Source organism: Tachyglossus aculeatus, chromosome 18 (assembly GCF_015852505.1).
Source record: "Tachyglossus aculeatus isolate mTacAcu1 chromosome 18, mTacAcu1.pri, whole genome shotgun sequence".
Taxonomy (NCBI): Eukaryota; Metazoa; Chordata; class Mammalia; order Monotremata; family Tachyglossidae; genus Tachyglossus; species Tachyglossus aculeatus.
In genome coordinates, this window is record NC_052083.1 from 2,039,950 (window position 1) to 2,059,200 (window position 19,251).

General features: G+C 51.9%; 1 protein-coding gene across 12 annotated transcripts in view; it reads right to left on the minus strand.

Moving 5' to 3' along the window:
* The window catches only part of ADGRB1 (adhesion G protein-coupled receptor B1), a 132,522-nt gene that overhangs the window by 97,979 nt on the left and 15,292 nt on the right, over positions 1 to 19,251 (minus strand). For all 12 annotated transcript variants that reach the window (XM_038759999.1, XM_038759998.1, XM_038760003.1 and 9 more), the window contains exon 2: positions 6,154 to 7,050. In XM_038759999.1, the coding sequence (XP_038615927.1) occupies positions 6,154 to 6,877 (724 nt within the window). In that variant the 5' untranslated portion in view covers positions 6,878 to 7,050. The remainder of the gene's footprint in view (positions 1 to 6,153; positions 7,051 to 19,251) is intronic.

Here is a 19,251-nt window from a genome sequence, read left to right on the forward strand (position 1 = left end):
ACCAGCCCTCCGAGCATTTGGAGTTCTCTTTCCAATATCGGCCTCCCCTCCAGCCCAGGTTCACAAAAGCAACTCATCAGGTTCAACTTTACAAACCCTTAGAAAAGTAAACATGAGCGTGTGCAAGAGTGCAAACACACACACACACACACACACACACACAGTACTCCACACCCCAGGGCTGGCTTTCTTATTATCCTACATACAGTTCATGCAATAAAGTTCTTTAATTAAAACATGAATATTTAAAATGATTCACAAGAGTGGCAACCCTCTCTCACCAGATGCAGGGAAGCAAACAGAGCAGGAAGAGAGAGATAGAGAAACAAAGAAAAAAATAAATAAGAAACCCAAGAACCAAACCCCTTGAAGCAGCAAAACTTAAGACAACAGAATGGGTATGTTTGGGCTGACTAGCCATCAGTGATTTAATTGTGGAAAGAGTGGCTTTTCCCCCGCTGACATCGGATGCCACTTGCAGGGGATGATGGGGGAAATGGGGATAGGGACGTAAAGATGATTAAAGCTTTAATTAAAATTGGATAGTGATTTGGGCTGGCTGTCTGCTGTGGCTGTTAGAACATGAGTCCCTCTACAGACAGAGTCATGCCCATGGGTTTGTGTCTCCGCTTGCGTGTGCATGTTTTCATTAAATAATAATGATGGTGGTGATGGTGATGATATTAATGGTGGTATTTGTTAAGTGCTTACTGTTTGCCCAGCGCTGTGCTAGGGTAGACATAAGATGATCAGGTCAGACATAGTCACTCTCCCACATGGGGCTTACGGAGCTGAAGAGGACAGGACTACAGGTATTTTTTCCCCATTTACCAATGAGAAAACTGAGGCACCGAGAAGTGAATTACCAAAGGTTACAAACCAGGCAAGGGTAGAGACAGGATTGTAACCCAGGTCTAGACCCCCAACACCCAAGGTCCACAATCTTTCTACTAGGCCACACCACTTTAGTGACTTTCCCAGGGTCACACAGCAAATCAGTGGTACAGCTGGGAAGAGAATATGGCTTTCTTCTCCCTTCCAGCTTCCTTCTCCCCCAGCTCCACAGCTCACACACCACCTCCTCTCTAGCCCGATTCTCTTCCTCAATGGTTCTTCCCCCCAACAGAGACGTGAGAACCCCTCCCACCTCAACACTCTCTGGGGTCTCTCTCCCCACCCCCCACTATTGGAGGCTCACACAAATCGCTAATCAGCAGATACTGCCCCAAGCCAGCCTGATAGAGCCTTGAACTTTCCATTATGCTTCCCAAAGAGTGAGCATCCCCCAGAGATATATTGTTTGCCTCCCGGGGAGGAGGAGGAAATGGGCCTCAACAGCCTCGGAAGGAGGCAGAAGTTTAAGTAGAGAAGAAACGTGGCTCAGTGGAAAGAGGCTAGGCTAGGGAATCAGAGGATGTGGGTTTCAATCCTGGATCCGCCACTTGCCTGCTGTGTGACCTTGGGCAAGCCACTTAACTTCTCTGTGACTCAGTTACCTCATCTGGAAAATGGGGATTAAGACTGTGAGCCCCACGTGGGACAACCTGATTACCTCGAATCTACCCCAGCGCTTAAAAAAGTGCTTGGCACATAGTAAGCACTTAATAAATACCATTATCATCATCATCATTATTATTAGAACTGCTAAGTGATTCCCAGAGTCTGCCCGGATGTCCCTGGATGGATGGATGGTCTTTTTTTCTTTTTAATGGTATTTGTTAAGCACATACTATGTGTCGAGCACTGTTCTAAGATCTGGGGTAGATAGAAGTTTACCATCAGGTTGGTCACCATCCCTGTCCCACATGGGGCTCGCAGTCTAAGTAGGATGGGGAGAGGGATTGAATCCCCATTTCACAGATGAGGAAACTGAGGAACAGAGAAGTTAAGTGACTTACCCAAGTCACATAGGAATTGGCAGAGTCAGGATTAGAACCCAGATCCTCTGACTCCCAGGCCTGTGCTTTCTCCACGAGGCCACATTGCTTCACAGGAGGGCATTTTCCCTCTTCCAGGATGGGCCCCAGGACTCAATGAGCTGAGAAGCAGACAGCCCCTTTAAGGACTCTGGCTCCTACTCTCTTCTCAGCTTCAACTTGCTGTGCAGAGGCACTTAACCTCTCTGGACCACCATTTGCTCATTGTGAGTAGCAGTATTTATCCCCTCCGCGGATGGAGAACCATGACTTCTGGATGCCCACTCCAGTGTAAAAGGGAGGAAAAATTTCCGGTGGAAAGAGCCAGGCTTGGGAGTCAAGAGAATTGGCTTCTAATCCAGACTCTCCATTTGCCAACTGTGTGACCTCGGGCAACTCACAACTTCTCTGGGTCTGTCTCCTCATCTATAAAATGGGGATTCAATTTCAGTTCTTCCTCCCTTTTAGACTGAGTGTATATGGGACCAGGACTGGGGATTATCTTCTATCAATCCTGGTGCTTGGCATAGAGTAAGCCCTTAATATCATCATCATTATTATTATGAAAGTTAGAAAAGGAGATTAATTCAGCAACCCTGCAGGTTAAGAGTCAAAATCTAGCCTCTATCATTGGCTTGCTGTGTGACTTTGGGACAGGTGCTTTCCCTCTCTGGTCCTGAGAATAAAGCTAACCTACAGCATGGCCAGTTGTGAGACAAAGCTGAAAATCAGGGATTGTCCAGCTGCAAAGCTCAGCAGCTGTGCCTGGAGTCAGAGATTCGGGTCCCCAGGCAGGACACTGGTGCTTTTATGAGGGAAAGGGATCAGCTCACGTGGACCGGAGCAGTGAGAATAAACATTGGCCCCCAGAGAAATCAGGCTGTAGGGCTCATGAGACACTTTTGTCTTTATTGCCTAGGCCCTGCACTTCCAGGAGAATGGGGTGGCCCGAGGCAATCTGGGGGCAGGAGGCAGCTGACAGGTGTAGTGCTGTTTGACAAGCACTTTTCAGGCTGGGTTAGGGTGTTGGCTCTTGAGAGTCTGTCACTTTCCTCCTGAGGGTGCTCATCATCCACTCACACTCGTCCCCCTTCGTTTCCCAAGCCAGTGAACCAATCTCCCCACTATGGCATGCTAAAACAACCAGGGGCTTCTCTGATGGGGAGGGCGAGAGGACAAGACCCAAGGGAAGAAATGTATTTGCTGTCACCAATACACACAAATCCACAGGCACACATGACACACACACACCTAGACACACCCCTTCCCACCTGCTCTCATAGCCAGAAAAGCCCCACACATTTATCACATGAAGGGGAGCCCATGTCTGCCTTGCAGACTAAAATCTGCCCCATTTTTGACCACTCACCTCCTGTTCCAAACCCCTAAGGTCCCCAACTTGGGACAGGTATCCTTCCCCTTCATACAGAGTCTTGGCCATGAGCCCCCTGGATTCAGGGTCCCTCAGCCTCCAGCTGAAATTCCTGGTTGCATGGACCACCCAAAAACTCCTCAGCCATCGGGTCCTGCCTCCGCTTGACCCCAACACCCCCCTTTTCTCTCCCCACTCCCTTGGCCCAGGCTATCTGCTCCCTCAAAACACAACCTATGCCGGACCCCGGACCCCCCTCCCCCCCCCCACCCCATTACCTACCTTCTGGAACGCCCTCCCTACTTCTCTTCTACACTGAATCACATTCCTCCCTCCCTTCAGAAGCCACTGAGGTCCCGCCTCCAGTAAACCTTTCTAGATTACTTCCACCTGACTCCAGTCTTTCCACCAATCCCCGTGGCACTTCCCAAGGTTCCCATGCAGTTGCAGTGGGGTGTGCTTAGGTTTATATCTTCGTTGTTGGTATTTGGATGTAAACCCACATAATCCAATTGCAGACCCCACTAACTCTCCCGCTCTAGATGTGCCTGGGCACCATGGAGACTTGTTTCTCTGCCAGTTTAGTCTTTCACTATCTTTTACTCATGGAAATGTCTCTTGGGCTCAGATAAAATCTCTTGGGCCAAAGAGCCAAATGTTTCACTCCCTGGACAAGACTAGATAAACCCCTATCCCAGCATTCAGCCTCCCCTTCCTCCCTCCCAGATACAGAATCCCCATATTCCAAGAGCAAGAGATCCTCTATTTAGAATACCTGGGCTGTCCCTCTGCTGCCCATCTGTTGAAGAACTTCTTTGTTAGCCTCATCAGAAGCCAGGGAAGGAGGAGGAGCAGCTGGCAACAACCTGTTATGTTACCATCGGTAACTCAGGAAAAGCTCTGGGGAGGAAGAACTTAGATCCAGCACATTGTTTCTCAAAAAAAAAAAAAAGTCCCAGCATGGGTGGAGTTTGGGTTTTCCCTCCACTGAGCTTCCCTAGCCTAGGGGTGTGTCCTCTTGCCCGCTACAAGCCCCTTAATAATAGTTATAAATTATGGCACTTGTTAAGCACTTACTATGTGCCAAACACTGTTCTAAGCACTGGGATAGGCAGAAGTTAATTAGGTTAGACACAGACCCTGTTCCACATGGGGCTCACACTTTTAATCCCCATTTTACAATGAGGTAACTGAGGAACAGAGAAATGAAGTGACTTGCCCAAAGTCATATAGCAGATGTGGCAGAGCCAGAATTAGAACCCAGTTCCTTCTGACTCCCGGGCCCGTGCTCTATCCACTAGGCCATGCTGCTCCTCCCTTCTGGAGGTTCACCAGCTCCTCCATTCCCAGGCAAAGGCCCTTTGTTATACTGACCAGCTACTGAAAGAGGGTTTGGATTATCTGTGGGTTTCAATGTTTGGCACACAATTAGCACGCAATAAATGCTTTGATTCATTCAGTTATCTGCACCTTCCCCATCACTTCTGGCTGCAGCCCGATCAACAAGCAAAACCCTGGTCCACTCAACAGAGAATAAGTGTGGAAACATGACTGCCCCAAGGGGTCTCCTGCCCCATCCCATGGTCTTGATGCCCATGGGCAGCTACCAGGTTTGGTCACTCTGAGTGGAGCCCAGTAAGCACAGTGGTGGGAGTTGAAGCCAGTCAGTCAATCTATCCCAGGCTTCCCTTGCTCATCTCATCCCTGAGCCTCTAGGACACGGCTGGAAGCTGGAACAAGCCTCAGAGAACTGGCCAACCTCCTCCCCTGCCTCCCCCTTTTCCTGGTCTGGCCAAATCTGCTGTTAGTTTGAGCTTACTCGGCCGCCCCCCCACCCCCGCCACCACTCTGGCAGTTGACCCCCCACCCCCACCCTGCTCTAGGGCCAAGGCCAGGCTTTATGACCCCTTGTGGTTTGGGAGGGGGTTTGTCTCCGACCCCACCTGCACCAGTCTCTCCTTTTCTCCTTCCATTCTCTCTGATCCCAGGATCCTCCCAGCATCCCTCTGATCCCAGAAGCCCCCCGACCACCCCATTAACCTGATCTCAGTATCCCCCTCCACCATCACCCTGGTCCCAGGATTTACCCCTCCTACCTCTACCATTGCTCTGATCCCAGGATTCCTCTCCACCATCACTCTGATCCCAATATCCCCCCTCATTATTCTGCACTCAGAATCCCTCTCTCCATGGCTCTTATCCCAGGATCCCCCCAACCACTGTCCCTCTGATCCCAGGAACCCCCCTGCCCTTTGCTCTGATCCTTTGATTACCCTCCACCATCACCTTGATCCCGGGATTTCCTTCCATCCCCACCCTATTGCTCTGATTACAAGATCTCCCCACTCCTGCCCCATTCCTGGCCCTCCTGGGGATTCTGCCATGCAGTCTTCCTCCTGAGCTCTGGGGCTCAACCCTCTCAGCAACCTGGGGTCTCTGTGTTTACTGCCCACCTGCCCCAAGATGGTCCCTCCCTCCCTGATCCAGGCCTGTACTCCCACCCACCCCCGTCCCCACCACAAGATCACTCCCCATCTCCACCAAGTTAATCCAGAGGTCAGGGATCCAGGCTTTCCCTCCCCTACCCCCAGTGGGGCTCCTCCTTCTGGCCCCACCAGGATGGATGCTCCTTACTGCCCTGTACCCTGGGGTGGGGGGCGATGAGAGGGGCAAGAGCAGAACCAGCCACCTCCTCCCCACCCCTCCGCTCAGGTCATCCCTGTGGGCTTCACCCCAACCCTGCCCGATGGTTTCTGGTGAGGATCCTTGTCCTCACCAGCAAGGGGGTCACCCCCAGGAGCACTTCCTGGCCATCCCCAGTCCCTTGGTCTGACCCAGGCCCCCCTCCCGGGAGGTGGGACTCACCAGGCAGGCGGTCTCCATCCCGATCCCTGGTCAGGCTGGTGAGACAGTTCTCGGGGGCCACTCCATCCTTCGGGCAGTCCCCGTCCCGGCCGGGGGGCCCAGGCGCATCAGCCCCAGAGCAGGAGCAGGGTGTCTGCATGATCCCACAGGGGTGCGAGCTGTGGCTGCCATCCAGGCACGAGTCCAGCCACTTGCACAGCATCTGGCAGGCCGCTCGGCTGGGCCCGCGGTTGCCCACCACCAGGTACTCCACCGAGAAGTCTCGCCCCTGCGGTCTGGCCCGTTCTCCGGGACGCCCAGGCCCCGGGCCTTGCTGCTTCATCTGCAGGAACTGCTTTCCGGCCTGCAGGAAGGCGACGCGCGTGGACGGGTCGCACAGCCTCAGCGCCTCATCGAAGCTCTCCATGCCCAGGTAGGTACGTGTGGACTCCAGGAACGAGTCGTACTGGAAGGTGCGCACGGGAGGAGGCCCACACGGGCCGCCCGGCTTCACCACCTTCAGGTACAGGGTGTAGCGCCGCGGGTCCGGGTTCTGCAGGGTCCAGGAGCAGCGAGATGCGTTCAGGGGAAACACGGCCAATGAGGAGAAGTAGCCGAAGAACTTACCCTGGACCAGGGCGGCGCACGGGTCCGGCCCGGGGTCCGGGGAGCCCGCCGCTGTCCAGGCCAGGGAGAGCAAAGGAGACACCCTAAGCAGGCTGAGGGCGAAGGCGACATTCCTCATCCTAGGTCTCTGGTCCTCTGGGATTCCAAGAGATCGTCAGGCAGCGAGCAGATCCTGGACATAACAGGGGCCAGCGAGGGGGCGGGCCTGGGGCCAGGGGTGCAGGAGGCTCAAGCCACAGCCCTCCCCAAAGCCATTGCAGATGGGCGCCCCCTTGGCCACCACCACGGCTCCTGGAAGGGCACAGAGAACAGAGAGAAGATGAGGTTAATAATAATAACATTTATGGTATTTCTTAAGCGCTTACAATGTGCCAAGCACTGTTCTAAGTGCTGGGGTACATACAAGGTAATCAGGTTGTCCCACATGGGGTTCACAGTCTTAATCTCCATTTTCCAGATGAGGCAACTGAGGCACGGAGAATTTAAGTGCCTTGCCCAAGGTCATGCAGCAGACAAGTGGAGGAGCAGGAATTAGAACCCACGTTCTCTGATTCCCAAGCCCGTGCTCTTTCCACTAAGCCTAATTGTTATGGTATTTGTTAAGTGCTTTCTACGTGCCAGGCACTATTCTAATCGCTAGAGTAGGTACAAGATAATTGGGTTGGACACAGTCCCTGTCCCACATAGGGCTCACAAAATTAACCAATCTTAGAACTCGGAGGGCAGGGATCCAGTGTCAACAGGGCCATCAGCACGTGGGCGTCTCCCTCACATGCCCAATGTGGGCGGCTCGCCCACACGGTCACCACGGCCTGGGGTTGCCCTGCTCTGTCCTGTCTCTCCTTCCAGCTGTGGGGGTGGGGGAGCAGAGGAGGGACGGGGCCAGGATTGGGGGCCCAGGCAGACACCGAAGCCTCCCTTGGAGGTTGCCAAGTGGCCTGGCTGTGGCTCTGGAAGATGGAGCAGGAGCTGGAGCGGACAAAGGCAACTAGGATGAGTGAAGAGCAAGGTGGGGAACGCTTTTCTACACAGGACACAATGAAAAACCTAGGTAGGGCTCTTTGGTGTGGAAGGATGGTGGTTGAGGAGAACCGATCATCCTTCCTGGTCCAAGTCCTTGAAGGTGAACAGGGGCAGACACCGGAATCTGATTGTTCCCCAATTTCCACTCCATCAGGATGAGGGACCCTCTTTAGATTTTGAGGGGTGGACCTTTGCCCAGCAGGGGGTAAGCAGGTGGAATGCATTGCCACTTGCCTGCTGCTTGACCTTGGACAAGTCACTTAGCCTCTCTGGGCCCCAGTTTTCTCCTCTGTAAAGTGAGGCTTTCTGCTTACCATGCCTCTTAGACTGTGAGCTTCATGCTGGGCAGGAACTGTGTCTGATCTGATTGTCTTGTATCTTCTCCAGGGTTTAGCACAGTGCTTGGCTCAAAGTAAGCTTTTAACAAAACCCACACTTACTTTCATTATTCTTCCATCCCCAAGAAGGGGATTTCACAATTTTTCTCTCTTCCCTGCTCCCGATTCAGAAGTCCCTCTCCACCCCTTCATCCTTCTGCCTCCACCAGCTTTCAGCCACACACACTGAACCCTTTCCCTCAGGTTCCTTTGAGAACAGTGAGCCGATGTCTAGCTAAAATCCCACCTCAAAAATGGGCAGAGTCCGGGGCAACCAGCAGCCAGACAGAAACCACCATGGGGAACCCCTCCAGGATTCCCACTATAAGTGCCTCAAAGACATGATCATACCTACTAACTATATTGTATTTTCCCAAGAAGTTAATACATTGCTCTGCACATATTAAGTGCTCAATAAATACCGTTGGTTGATTGCTGCCAGAAGGGAAACTCAACCTATTAATTGTATTTATTGAGCATGCAGAGACCTGAACTAAGCACTTGGGTAAGTAAAGTTGGGAGACCTGATCCTTGCCCACAAGGACCTTATAGTCTAGAGGGTGATCCTTTGGCTGGAGATCCATGTTTGGGGCCGGGGGGCGGGCGGGGGGTGTCTTCTTTCAAAGAAGATGGTAATGCACTTTTCACAATGGCTTTGTCCCTCTAAATGCTCTTTTAATTCTCCATTTTGGGCCACCCACCTGCTCCCTGTTGCTTTTCTGCTGGGAGGAAGGGACCATGGGCCATTCAACCTGTGCCGCGGGTCAGGGTGAACATTCCTCAGAAGATGAACTCGAAAACCTGGGTTCCCTCCCTGCTGCTTGCATCCCTCCTGTGGTTTCCTGCCTCCCACTGGGGCGCAACCTATGCTGCTCCCTGAGCCTTTTCGGCTCTCTGCCAGGAGTCCCTCCTGCTCTCTGCTCTGTTCTACTTCACACTGCCTGTTCCACTCCAGCACATATGGCTTGCTTGCAGTCTGGACTGTCCTCCCTCTCCCTTATCCCTTCCCTTCCTATCAGGTCTTCCACCTAGAACAGTTGCCCTGCTAAATCGATCAATCAATGGCATTTATTGAGGTTCTACTCTGTGCAGAGCACTGTACTAAGCACTTGGGAGAGTGCAATAAAAGTAGTGGACACAGTCCCTGCCCTCAAGAGTTTACATTCTAGAGGGTGGGTGGGGGAGAGATGGAATTTACAACCTGCTTCCTTCTTCCCACCCTCGATTCTCTGCAGCAGTTTGGGGCCACTTCCTCCAAGAAGTCTTCCCCGATTCACTCTCCACTCTGCCAGCCCAGCTCATTGCCAGCCCGCTCCCTTAATTCCTTCCTGTCATCACTGCAGCTCTAGTTTTGCCAGTTTCGACTGGTTTTGTCTCTGCCTGTTGGCTTTGTGTCCCCTAGCAGTCTGGCTGCTCTCTGAGGGCAATGTCCAGTGTGTTCTCCAACAGGAACTTCAGGCGCCTACTACCGGGATCCTCTCCTGAGGCATCCCAGAACCGAAGACTCTCTGTGGTAGTTTACGATAGTCTCCGTGGAGGCAGGGGGATAGCCTGGATGACTCCCCACAGCCCCTTTGGTAACTCTTTCAGATTTAGTTGCGAGGCTCCTCCTGGCGGAGGTGAGAGATGCCTACTAGACTTGTCCAACTCCTCTCCTCATCACCTCACCCACCCTCCCGCTGCCTCTTCTGCATGCCCATCACTCCCAGTTCCCAGCCCCCAACAACCCCATCCACTCTTCCCCATCCACTCTTCCCCGCCCAGTGCCAACCGTGGGCCTGGCCTGCCTGGGCCCAGGGCTGGGGTGGGGAACACAACCGGCCTGTGTCCCCCTGCCAAAGCCGGGGAGAGGGCAGGCTGTGTGTGCCGCCAGCTGGACCTGCATTCATCAGAGCCCGCCCCGCACTGCCAGAGCCCTGGGCTGGAGCCGTGTGAGCTGGGGACACGGACAGCCCCGGAAACAGCCTCCCGTGGCCTCCTCTGGGGTGGGGGCAGTGACGGCACTCTGGCTGGAGTGACCCCTCCCCCGGCTCTAGGCTCCACCCCTGCTCCGGATCCTGGGGAACAAGATGTGGCTAAGATGAACCGGCCTGTCCCCTGTCTTGAACTCAGCTCTCCTTCCTGGGGCCCAGGGACCCCCGGTTAGAATAATAGTAATGATGATGGCATTTGCTAAGCGCTTACTATGTGCAAAGCACTCTTCTAAGCACTGGGGGGGGGATGCAAGGTGATCAGGTTGTCCCACGTGGGGCTCACAGTCTTAATCCCCATTTTACAGATGAGGGAACTGAGGCTCAGAGAAGTTAAGTGACTTGCCCAAGCTCACACAGCAGACATGTGGCGAAGCCGGGATTAGAACCCATGACCTCTGACTCCCAAGCCCCTGCTCTTTCCACTGAGCAACACTGCTTCCCATGCTTAGAAGCTTAGAAGCATAGTGGGGGATCTCAGACCACACTGGGCTTCAGGAGCAAGTCTCCCCAGGTTCCCTTGTCTGGAATGAGCTTCTCTTTCAGCTGCCACCATCCGGAGTAGCTTCCGGAAGAGGAGACCGAAAAGATTAGGACTCAAGGAAAGATGGAGGTGGAGGGCCAACAATGTGGAAATATACAGAGCCCAGGGAGGGTGGGAGCAAAATGGACACATTCAATGAATCATGTTTATTCAGTACTTACTGCAGGCAGAGCACTGTACTAAGTGCTTGGGATTGTGCAGTATAACAGAGTTAGTAGAGAGGTTCCCTGTCCACAGTGAGTTTACAACCTAGAAGGACCGCATTGGAATTTGAGGTGTAAGGTTCAAAACCAGCAACAGCAGTGTGGCCTAGTGGAAAAAGCATGGGCCTGGGACTCTGAAGGACCTGGGTTCTAAACCCGGCTCCACCACCTGCCTGCCGGGAAATCTTAGGCAAGTCACTTAACTTCTCTGAGCCTCAGTAACCTCATCCATAAAATGGGGATTAAGACTGTGAGCCACAATGGGGGCAGGGACCGTGTCCAACTTGATTACCTAGTATCTACCCCAGTGCTTAGAACATTGTCTGGAATTTAACAAATGCCATTAAAAAAAAACCCCAAAGCACCCAACCAAACAAACCGAAACAACAGGAAGCACACAAATGAACCCAGTGATGGTGGTTACTTGGCTAATGGACAGAGATGGACAACTTTATCCCTAAAGTCCTCAGCCTGCTCCAAGCTTGTCTTTTCTTTGTCCCTGTTCAGGACACAGCCAAGCCCGTAGTGTGGGCAATACCAGTAAGGTGGTCTCACCCGGGCTAGCCAATGGGGCTCACCCTCAGGACATTTGTAGACCCAGAGAGCACTGATGAGTAGGCAAGAGGGGATTGCAGGAGGGGCCTCGGAGAAGTAGCGTGGCTTAGTGGAGAGAGCCCAGGCTTGGGAGTCAGAGTCAGAGCAAGCAAGAAGGAGATGCTCTGTCCCTGGCATTCCACATAAGGTCATTGCCAAGCCTGAAGGGACAGGGAGGGGAGTGGGAAAATGGGCAAACCAGAGCAGCACAGGAGCCCCAGGGCTCAGAGTGATTTGGGGGAAGTGTGGGGGCAAGAGAGCACCACTGGGACAATTTTATCTATACCATCGGATCAGAGTGCTTGGAGATCGTGAGACCTTGACAGGATTCTCCCAGAAGTGGCCTAGAGGGCCAAATGGAGAGGGGAAGGCTGGCGGGGAGCCATTGTTTACTCTTTCCCCAGCTTCACCATTTAATTACCCGCCAATTACCGTCTTCACTGGGTAACTCTGTGATCATGTCTGTCATCTAACCACAGTGCGGGTTGCAGAGTAATTGGTTTCAGGAACGAAGAGTAATTACCATCGCAATCCCAGGCAAAACCACAGTCCCCAAGCTGGGCTAACAAGGAAACCCGACTCAATTCCTGCCAGGGCCTGGGCAGCGATCTGGGGGTTCAGGGCTATCCAGGCAGCTCCCTCCCTTTCCTCAAAGATGAAATGTACCCTTCTCTTCATTATCCAGGGCAGATCCTCCAAAAGTGGGTTATCCAAGTCCTTTCCTTCTTCTCCTTCTCCAGACCCACCTTGCTCTGCTCCGTGTGGGTGAGAAATGGGAGAAAAGGGGAAAGTGAAATGAATCCATCTGGGTCCTTGTGAACAGTCCCCGTCAGAGCTTTTGTGGGGGCGGGCAAGAAGAAACAGAATTCTAAACTGAGGTATTAGATTATCGGAGGGTTTCAGTGATCCTCGCTTTTCTCAGCCCTCATCCAGCTGGCTGAAATTATTCCAGTGACCCTAGGACAACTGGCTCTACCTTCTAACTTAGTATCATCCTGGGCTGGGAGTCAGGAGACCTGGAAGATCATCCTGGCTCCTCTGTTGACTTGCTGGATGGCTCTGGGTAAGTCATTTAACCTTTCTGGACCTCAATTTTCTCATCCCTGATGGATGAATGTGGTGGGAAAACAGAAGGAGGTGACTCTTTTGAGATCTTGAGAGATAGTAGTAGAAATTCAAGGAATAGTGATAAAGGGGTGAAGTAATGATGATAGTGGAGATGGTGGCGGTGATGATGAGGATAATGATGGTAGATAGGTGGGGGGGTGAGAATGCCTAAGATGATCATTGTGATGAGAATAGTTGTGGTGGTGAAGGTGATATTGATGATGATGAATATGATGATGATAAAGATGAATATGATGGTGGTGTTGGTCCTGATGATGGTGGTGATGATAATGGGAAGTAGCATGGCTTAGTGGCAAGAGCACAGACTTGGGAGTCAGAGGTCATGGGTTCTAATCAGACCTCCTCCATTTGTCAGCTGTGTGACATGGGGCAAGTCACTTTACCTCTCTGTGCCTCAGTTACCTCATCTGTAAAACGGGGATGAAGACCGTGAGCCCCACGTGGGGCAACCCGATTACCTTGTATCTACCCCAGCACTTAGAACAGAGCTTGGCACAGAGTAAGTGCTTAACAAGTACCATTATTATTATTATTGTTATGATGGGGATGGCGGTGATGAGGATTATGATGGTTGAGATGATGATTATGATGCTGCTGGTGGTCTGGATGGTGATGACGATAATGATAATGAAAATAATAACAATAATAATAATGTTGGTATTTGTTAAGCGCTTGCTATGTTCCAAGCACTGTTCTAAGTGTTGGGGGGGATACAAGGTAATCAGGTTGTCCCACGTGGGGCTCACAGTCTTAAAAAAAAAATCCCCATTTTATAGATGAGGTAACTGAGGCACAGAGAAGTTAAGTGATTTGCCCAAGGTCATACAGCTGACAAGCGCCAGAGAGGGGATTAGAACCCACGACCTCTGACTCCCAAGCCCAGGCTCTTTCCACTGAGCCACGCTGCTTCTATAATGATGACAGTGTTGATGGTGCAGGGGATGAGGGTCTTGACAGTGATGACGATGATAGAGGTATTGGTGGCAATTGCGATGATTCAAGTTTGAAACAAGAATTGGGGGTCTGTTCTCCACAGACTTCAGGCCCAGAGGTGGGTCAAGGGTGAGATACTCTGATACTCTGATAATCCCACACCCTCCGCTCCTCTGCCGCTAATCTCCTCCCTGTATCTCGTTCTCGCCTGTCCTGCCGTCGACCCCCGGCCCCCGTCCTCCCCCTGGCCTGGAATGCCCTCCCTCCGCACATCTGCCAAGCTAGCTCTTTTCCTCCCTTCAAAGCCCTACTGAGAGCTCACCTCCTCCGGGAGGCCTTCCCAGACTGAGCCCCCTCCTTCCTCTCCCCCTCCTCCCCCTCCCCATCCCCCCTGCCTTATCTCCTTCCCCTCCCCACAGCACCTGTATATATGTATATATGTTTGTACATATTTCTTACTCTATTTATTTTACTTGCATATATTTATTCTATTTATTTTATTTTGTTTATACGTTTTGTTTTGTTGTCTGTCTCCCCCTTCTAGACTGTGAGCCCGCTGTTGGGTAGGGACCATCTCTATATGTTGCAAACTTGTACTTCCCAAGTGCTTAGTACAGTGCTCTGCACACAGTAAGCATTCAATAAATATGATTGAATGAGTGAATGAATGAATGAATATTATATTCCCAACTAATGCTCTGCTCGCAACAGGGCTCACCTTCTGGACATTTGTAGACACAGAAAGCACTGATAGGTAGGCAAGAGGGGGCTGCAGGAGGGGTCTCGGAGAAGTAGCATGGCTTAGTGGAGAGAGCCCAGGCTTGGGAGTCAGAGGATGTGGGTTCTAATACTGGCTCCACCCCTTGTCTGCTATGTGACCTTGGGTAAGTCACTTAACTTCTCTGTGCTTCAGTTACCTCATCTGTAAAATGGGGATTAAGACTGTGAGCCCCACGTGGGACAACCTGATTACCTTGTATCTACCCCAGTGCTTAGAACAGTGCTTGGCACATAGTAAGCACTTAACAGATACCATCATCATTATTATTATCCTTACAGCACTAGGCCACTGTCACTGTCACTCTTCTGCTCTCTCCTTAATGGCTCACCCTCTGTTCTCCTATCAGCTTCTCAGCTCCAATCTTCACCGGATCCTAGATTTTCAGAGCTGGAAGGGACTTCAAGAGGTCATCTTGCCCAGCCCCCTGCTTCCAGGCTGGTGAATGACTTTCCCAGCCAGGAGAGATGGGTGTCTGATTTTTCCTTAAAGGTTTCTAGGAGCGGAAACTCCACACCTTCCCTCAAGTGTGTGTTTAAGCTGACCTGTTTAGGGGAGGAATGCTTCCATACTCCTATCTCTGATACACTTTTGCTTGCCACTTACAAACCCAAGTATGAACAAACACACATAACACACAAAGGCCCACACCTCATACAAACTCAAATGGGGAAGTAGCGTGGCTCAGTGGAAAGAGCCCGGGCTTTGGAGTCAGAGGTCGTGGGTTCGAAACCTGGCTCCGCCAACTGTCAGCTGTGTGACTTTGGGCAAGTCACTTCGCTTCTCTGGGCCTCAGTTCCCTCATCTGTCAAATGGGGATGAAGACTGTGAGCCCCTTATGGGACAACCTGATTACCTTGTATCTACCCCAGCGCTTAGAACAGTGCTTTGCACATAGTAAGCGCTTAACAAATACCAACATTATTATTAAATGTAGCCTGTTGGAAAGAGCACAGGCCTGGGAGTCAGAAGACCTGGGTTTTCATCTTGGCTCTGCCACTTGTCTGCTGTGTGACTTTGGGTAAGTCACTTAACTTCTCTGTGCCTCAGTTATCTGTAAAATGGGAATTAAGACTGGGAGCCCCATGTAGGACATGGACTGTGTCCAAGCTTGTTCCCGACGCTAGCATTTAATACAGTGCCTAGCACATAGGAAACACTTAACAAAATACCATTAAAGAAAAGCACGGGTACACTCAGATTCATGCAACTCACATCACGGTCTCACTCCTACACCTCTTTAACCCGATGTATAGGCACACACACGAGCACACACACACACACACACACACACACACACACGCGCGCGCACACACACACACACACACACACACACACACACACACACACACACACACACACACAGGCCTACCAGCAGCTCTCAGTTTTGCTCAAACATAAAATCCTTGACCTGGAGACTCACCCCAAAACACTCACAGCCCCAAGCACCCACCCAGAGTCTCGGCAACTTTTCCCCTCTGGGAAAACCCTAACATTCCACCTCCTCTTCTCCGCGACTGTCAAGGCCTCAGTCTCGGGGTCTCAGCCCGTTCTCCAGACCACCCTGACCGCCAATCACATCCCAACAGACGGAGACAAAAGCAGCTCTGTCACCCGGCCCCAGACGGCCTGAATAGCCCCGTGTTGATTGGAGGCTGGCAAACAGAGCCATCTTGTGTAGAGTCTGAAAGGCAGGGCTCGGAGGCAGGAGGGGGCAGGGAACAGAGAGAGATGCCGATGAGGAGGAAAGAAACATTACGGGTTCAAGATCGCAGAGAGCAGGCGTCCCTTCCCGGCTGAGCCTCTCCACTAGATAACTGGGCTGTGCCGCTCTTGGTGAGGAGCAGAGTTGGGCTGGAGCCTTCTTCCTGCCCTGGCACTACCCAAGGTCAGAGGGTAGTCCTGATAGAGAGTGGACCGGGATGGGTGGGAAAACAGAAGGGATAACCTGAACTGGCTCCCAACATAATGGAAGCAGCGTGGCTTGGTGGAAAGAGCCTAAGCTTGGGAGTCAGAGGTCGCGGTTTCTAATTGCAACGCTGCCACTTGTCAGCTGTGTGCTCTGGGCAAGTCTCTTCACTTCTCTGGGCCTCAGTTACCTCATCTGGAAAATGGGGATTAAGACTGTGGGTCCCACGTGGGACAACCTGATTACCTTGTATCTACCCCAGCACTTAGAAGAGTGTCTGGCATATAGTAAGTGCTCAACAGATACTATGATTATTATTATTATTATTTATAATGCCAAGAGTCATCTGGGACCCAGAATCCCTTGGGACCCAGGCTCTCTGGGCAATGGAGTTCTCTGGTCTCAGAGGAGGAATGGCAGGTGGGTTGGGCAGCCATCCTCTGTTTCCTCACGGATGGAACAGGAGGAACTGGGCTACCACTGCTGCAGCCAGAGGGACTAAAGTTAGACTTCAAAGGACAGGACTCCAGAACAGGCCCCTGAGGGATGATATGGAGTCCGTTTCCTGGAGGAAGAATTCACCATCTGATCACGATGGCTATGGTGCTGCCCTGCCTCGGTGCAGGGGGATGGATGAAATGACTTCCAAGGCTCACTGTGGGCTGGGAACATGTCTACCAACTCTGTTGGATTGTCCTCTCCCAAATGTTTAGTACAGAGCTTTGCACACATTAAGCGCTCTTGATGATGATCATGAAGATGATGAGAGGAGGAGGAAGAGGAGTCCTTCAGATGCTTGGAAGCCATTGTTCAGATCTCTCCCCCAGCCTTCTCCTCTCCAGATCAATTCATCCCTGTTCCAATAATCTTGTCTCAGAGATATGACTTTGCCAGATTCTCCCCAGGGACCAAAGCCAAATTTCCAGTGGTTCCTTCCCATAGAGGAGTGGGGTGAAGACTCACTGTATCAGGAAGGGAAACCCTTCAGCGGTCTTCCTCTGAGAAAGAGAGAGAGCTGGGTGGGAGAGATGGCGAGGGACACGGAGACAGTGGGGAGTGAGATGGAGAGACAGGGAAAGAGTATGCAGGGTAAGACATGTGAGCAACCTGCTGGGCATGATTCCTACCTTAATTCACATGCTGCTCGGCAAGATTTCTTAGTTGCTTATCAAAAGGGAAAAATCCTCTTTGTTTCCTCCAGGTGGTGTAAAATCCTTATCATTTCCATTAATGCAGGCCTGTCCAACCCACACTTAACAGCAGGCCTGCTTGTGGGTTCCTCTGATTCCCCCAAAGCTGCCGAGGAGACAGTTATGAGATTGCTGCCGTAGTGCAGTGCAGCCCTCACCCAGTGGAGAGGGCTCGCAGAGCAGAGATGACCTGAGCGGGCTGGATGTTGGAACCCCAAAGCTCTGGAAATGAGAAAGTATCGCCCGTGGCACCTTTCTCCCTGGACTAAAGTCCTGGGTGGTGGCGGGGAGGGGGTGCTGCCCAGGGGTCACTAGATTCCTAAAAAAGGGATGGCACCTCTCCTGAGATGTGCCCACTTCCAAGTCACCAGGGTCGTGGCAGGAGTAGTGTGGCTGAGTGGCTAGATCATGGGACTGGGAGTCAGAAGGACGAAGGTTCTAATCCCAGCTCCACCACTTGTCTGTTGTGTGACCTTGGGCAAGTCAACTATCTTCTCTGTGACTCAGTTACCTCATCTATAAAATGGGGATTAAGACTGTGATCCCCTTGTGGGACAGGGATTGCGTCCAACCAGATTAACTTGTATCTACCCCAGTACTTAGAGCAATGCTTGGCAACGTGGTAAGTGTCTAACAAGTACCATAATTATTTATTATTAGTATCATTATTATTATTATTATTGTGGCAGGAGACCGGGCTCTCCTGGTCTGCAGAATGCCGATTGTGACAGGGAATAGGAAGACCACTGACACCCACTATGGCAGAGGGCTCTGTCCCAGCATTCAGCCCAGGCTGGGCTAGAAGCCCTGGACTGACCCCTGTCTTCCCTGTCCTTTGGCAGGGGCTGGAGCAGCTGCTCCCCCACAGCCCCCCATCCTCTGTTACAGTTCTGCTTCTCCTTCTCCCTCCCTGCTCCCACCTGTCCTCAGGGACAGCTCAGTGTCCGCGTTGTCCACCTCCCCTGCTGACCCAGCTTCTGCTCTTCCCTGACCTTCACAGTCACCGCTCTGTTCCTTCCTGGCTGCCAGGACAGGCCGGCTGTCCAGCCCCAGCTGGCCTCTTCTCCTGATCTCCTGACCTCCTAACCTTCACAGTCATGGCTCTGTCCCCTCACCCCCACCCCCACCCCGACACCCTGCTTCCAGGGCTGACCAGCTTGTCCAGCCTCAGCTGGCCTCCTCTCTTGTTCCCCTGAGGCAAAGCACATTTCTGCCCCCTATTCACTCTCCCCACCTCCTTGAGGAAGGCTTTCTGAGCAGAGAACAGACTGGGGGCTCCTGGTCCCCCTTTTCTCCTGCTGTCACTAAAGCCCCCCTCTCTCTCCTCTATGTCTCCAACTTCTGCTGGCCCTCCAGCAACAGAGACATCCTAGCCCCAACTCTGTGGCCTCTGGGCCTTCACAGTGTTAGAGCAGAGCAAGAAGAGGTGCTCCAAGATAAACAGAGGCACCCACCCCCTCGCCCCCAGGTAGAAAGAGCAAGGCTGTTTTGGCACTCTGTGGCTCTTTAATGTTTGGAGCTAAAAATGGATCTGATACTGGGACTTTGAATGGAGGAGATAGTGATCAGGAGAAGAAGAAAGGGGAAAAGAAGGATAAAAAAGGAAGAGGAGGAAAAGAGAAGGAATGAAGAACAGTGAGTCTTGGGATTTGGGTAGCGGTTTTCCTCCAAACTTTTCAATTTGTTTTTAATATAAGTTATCTCACGTGTTCTCAATCTACCCTCCCTCAAGCTGAGCAGAAGCTGATGTTGCAGTTCTCCCCAGTCTACAGAGTCGGGGAAGTTGAGACCCAGAAGGATTGAATGACTTGTCCCAGAAGTCATGTAGCATGAGATTTCCTGG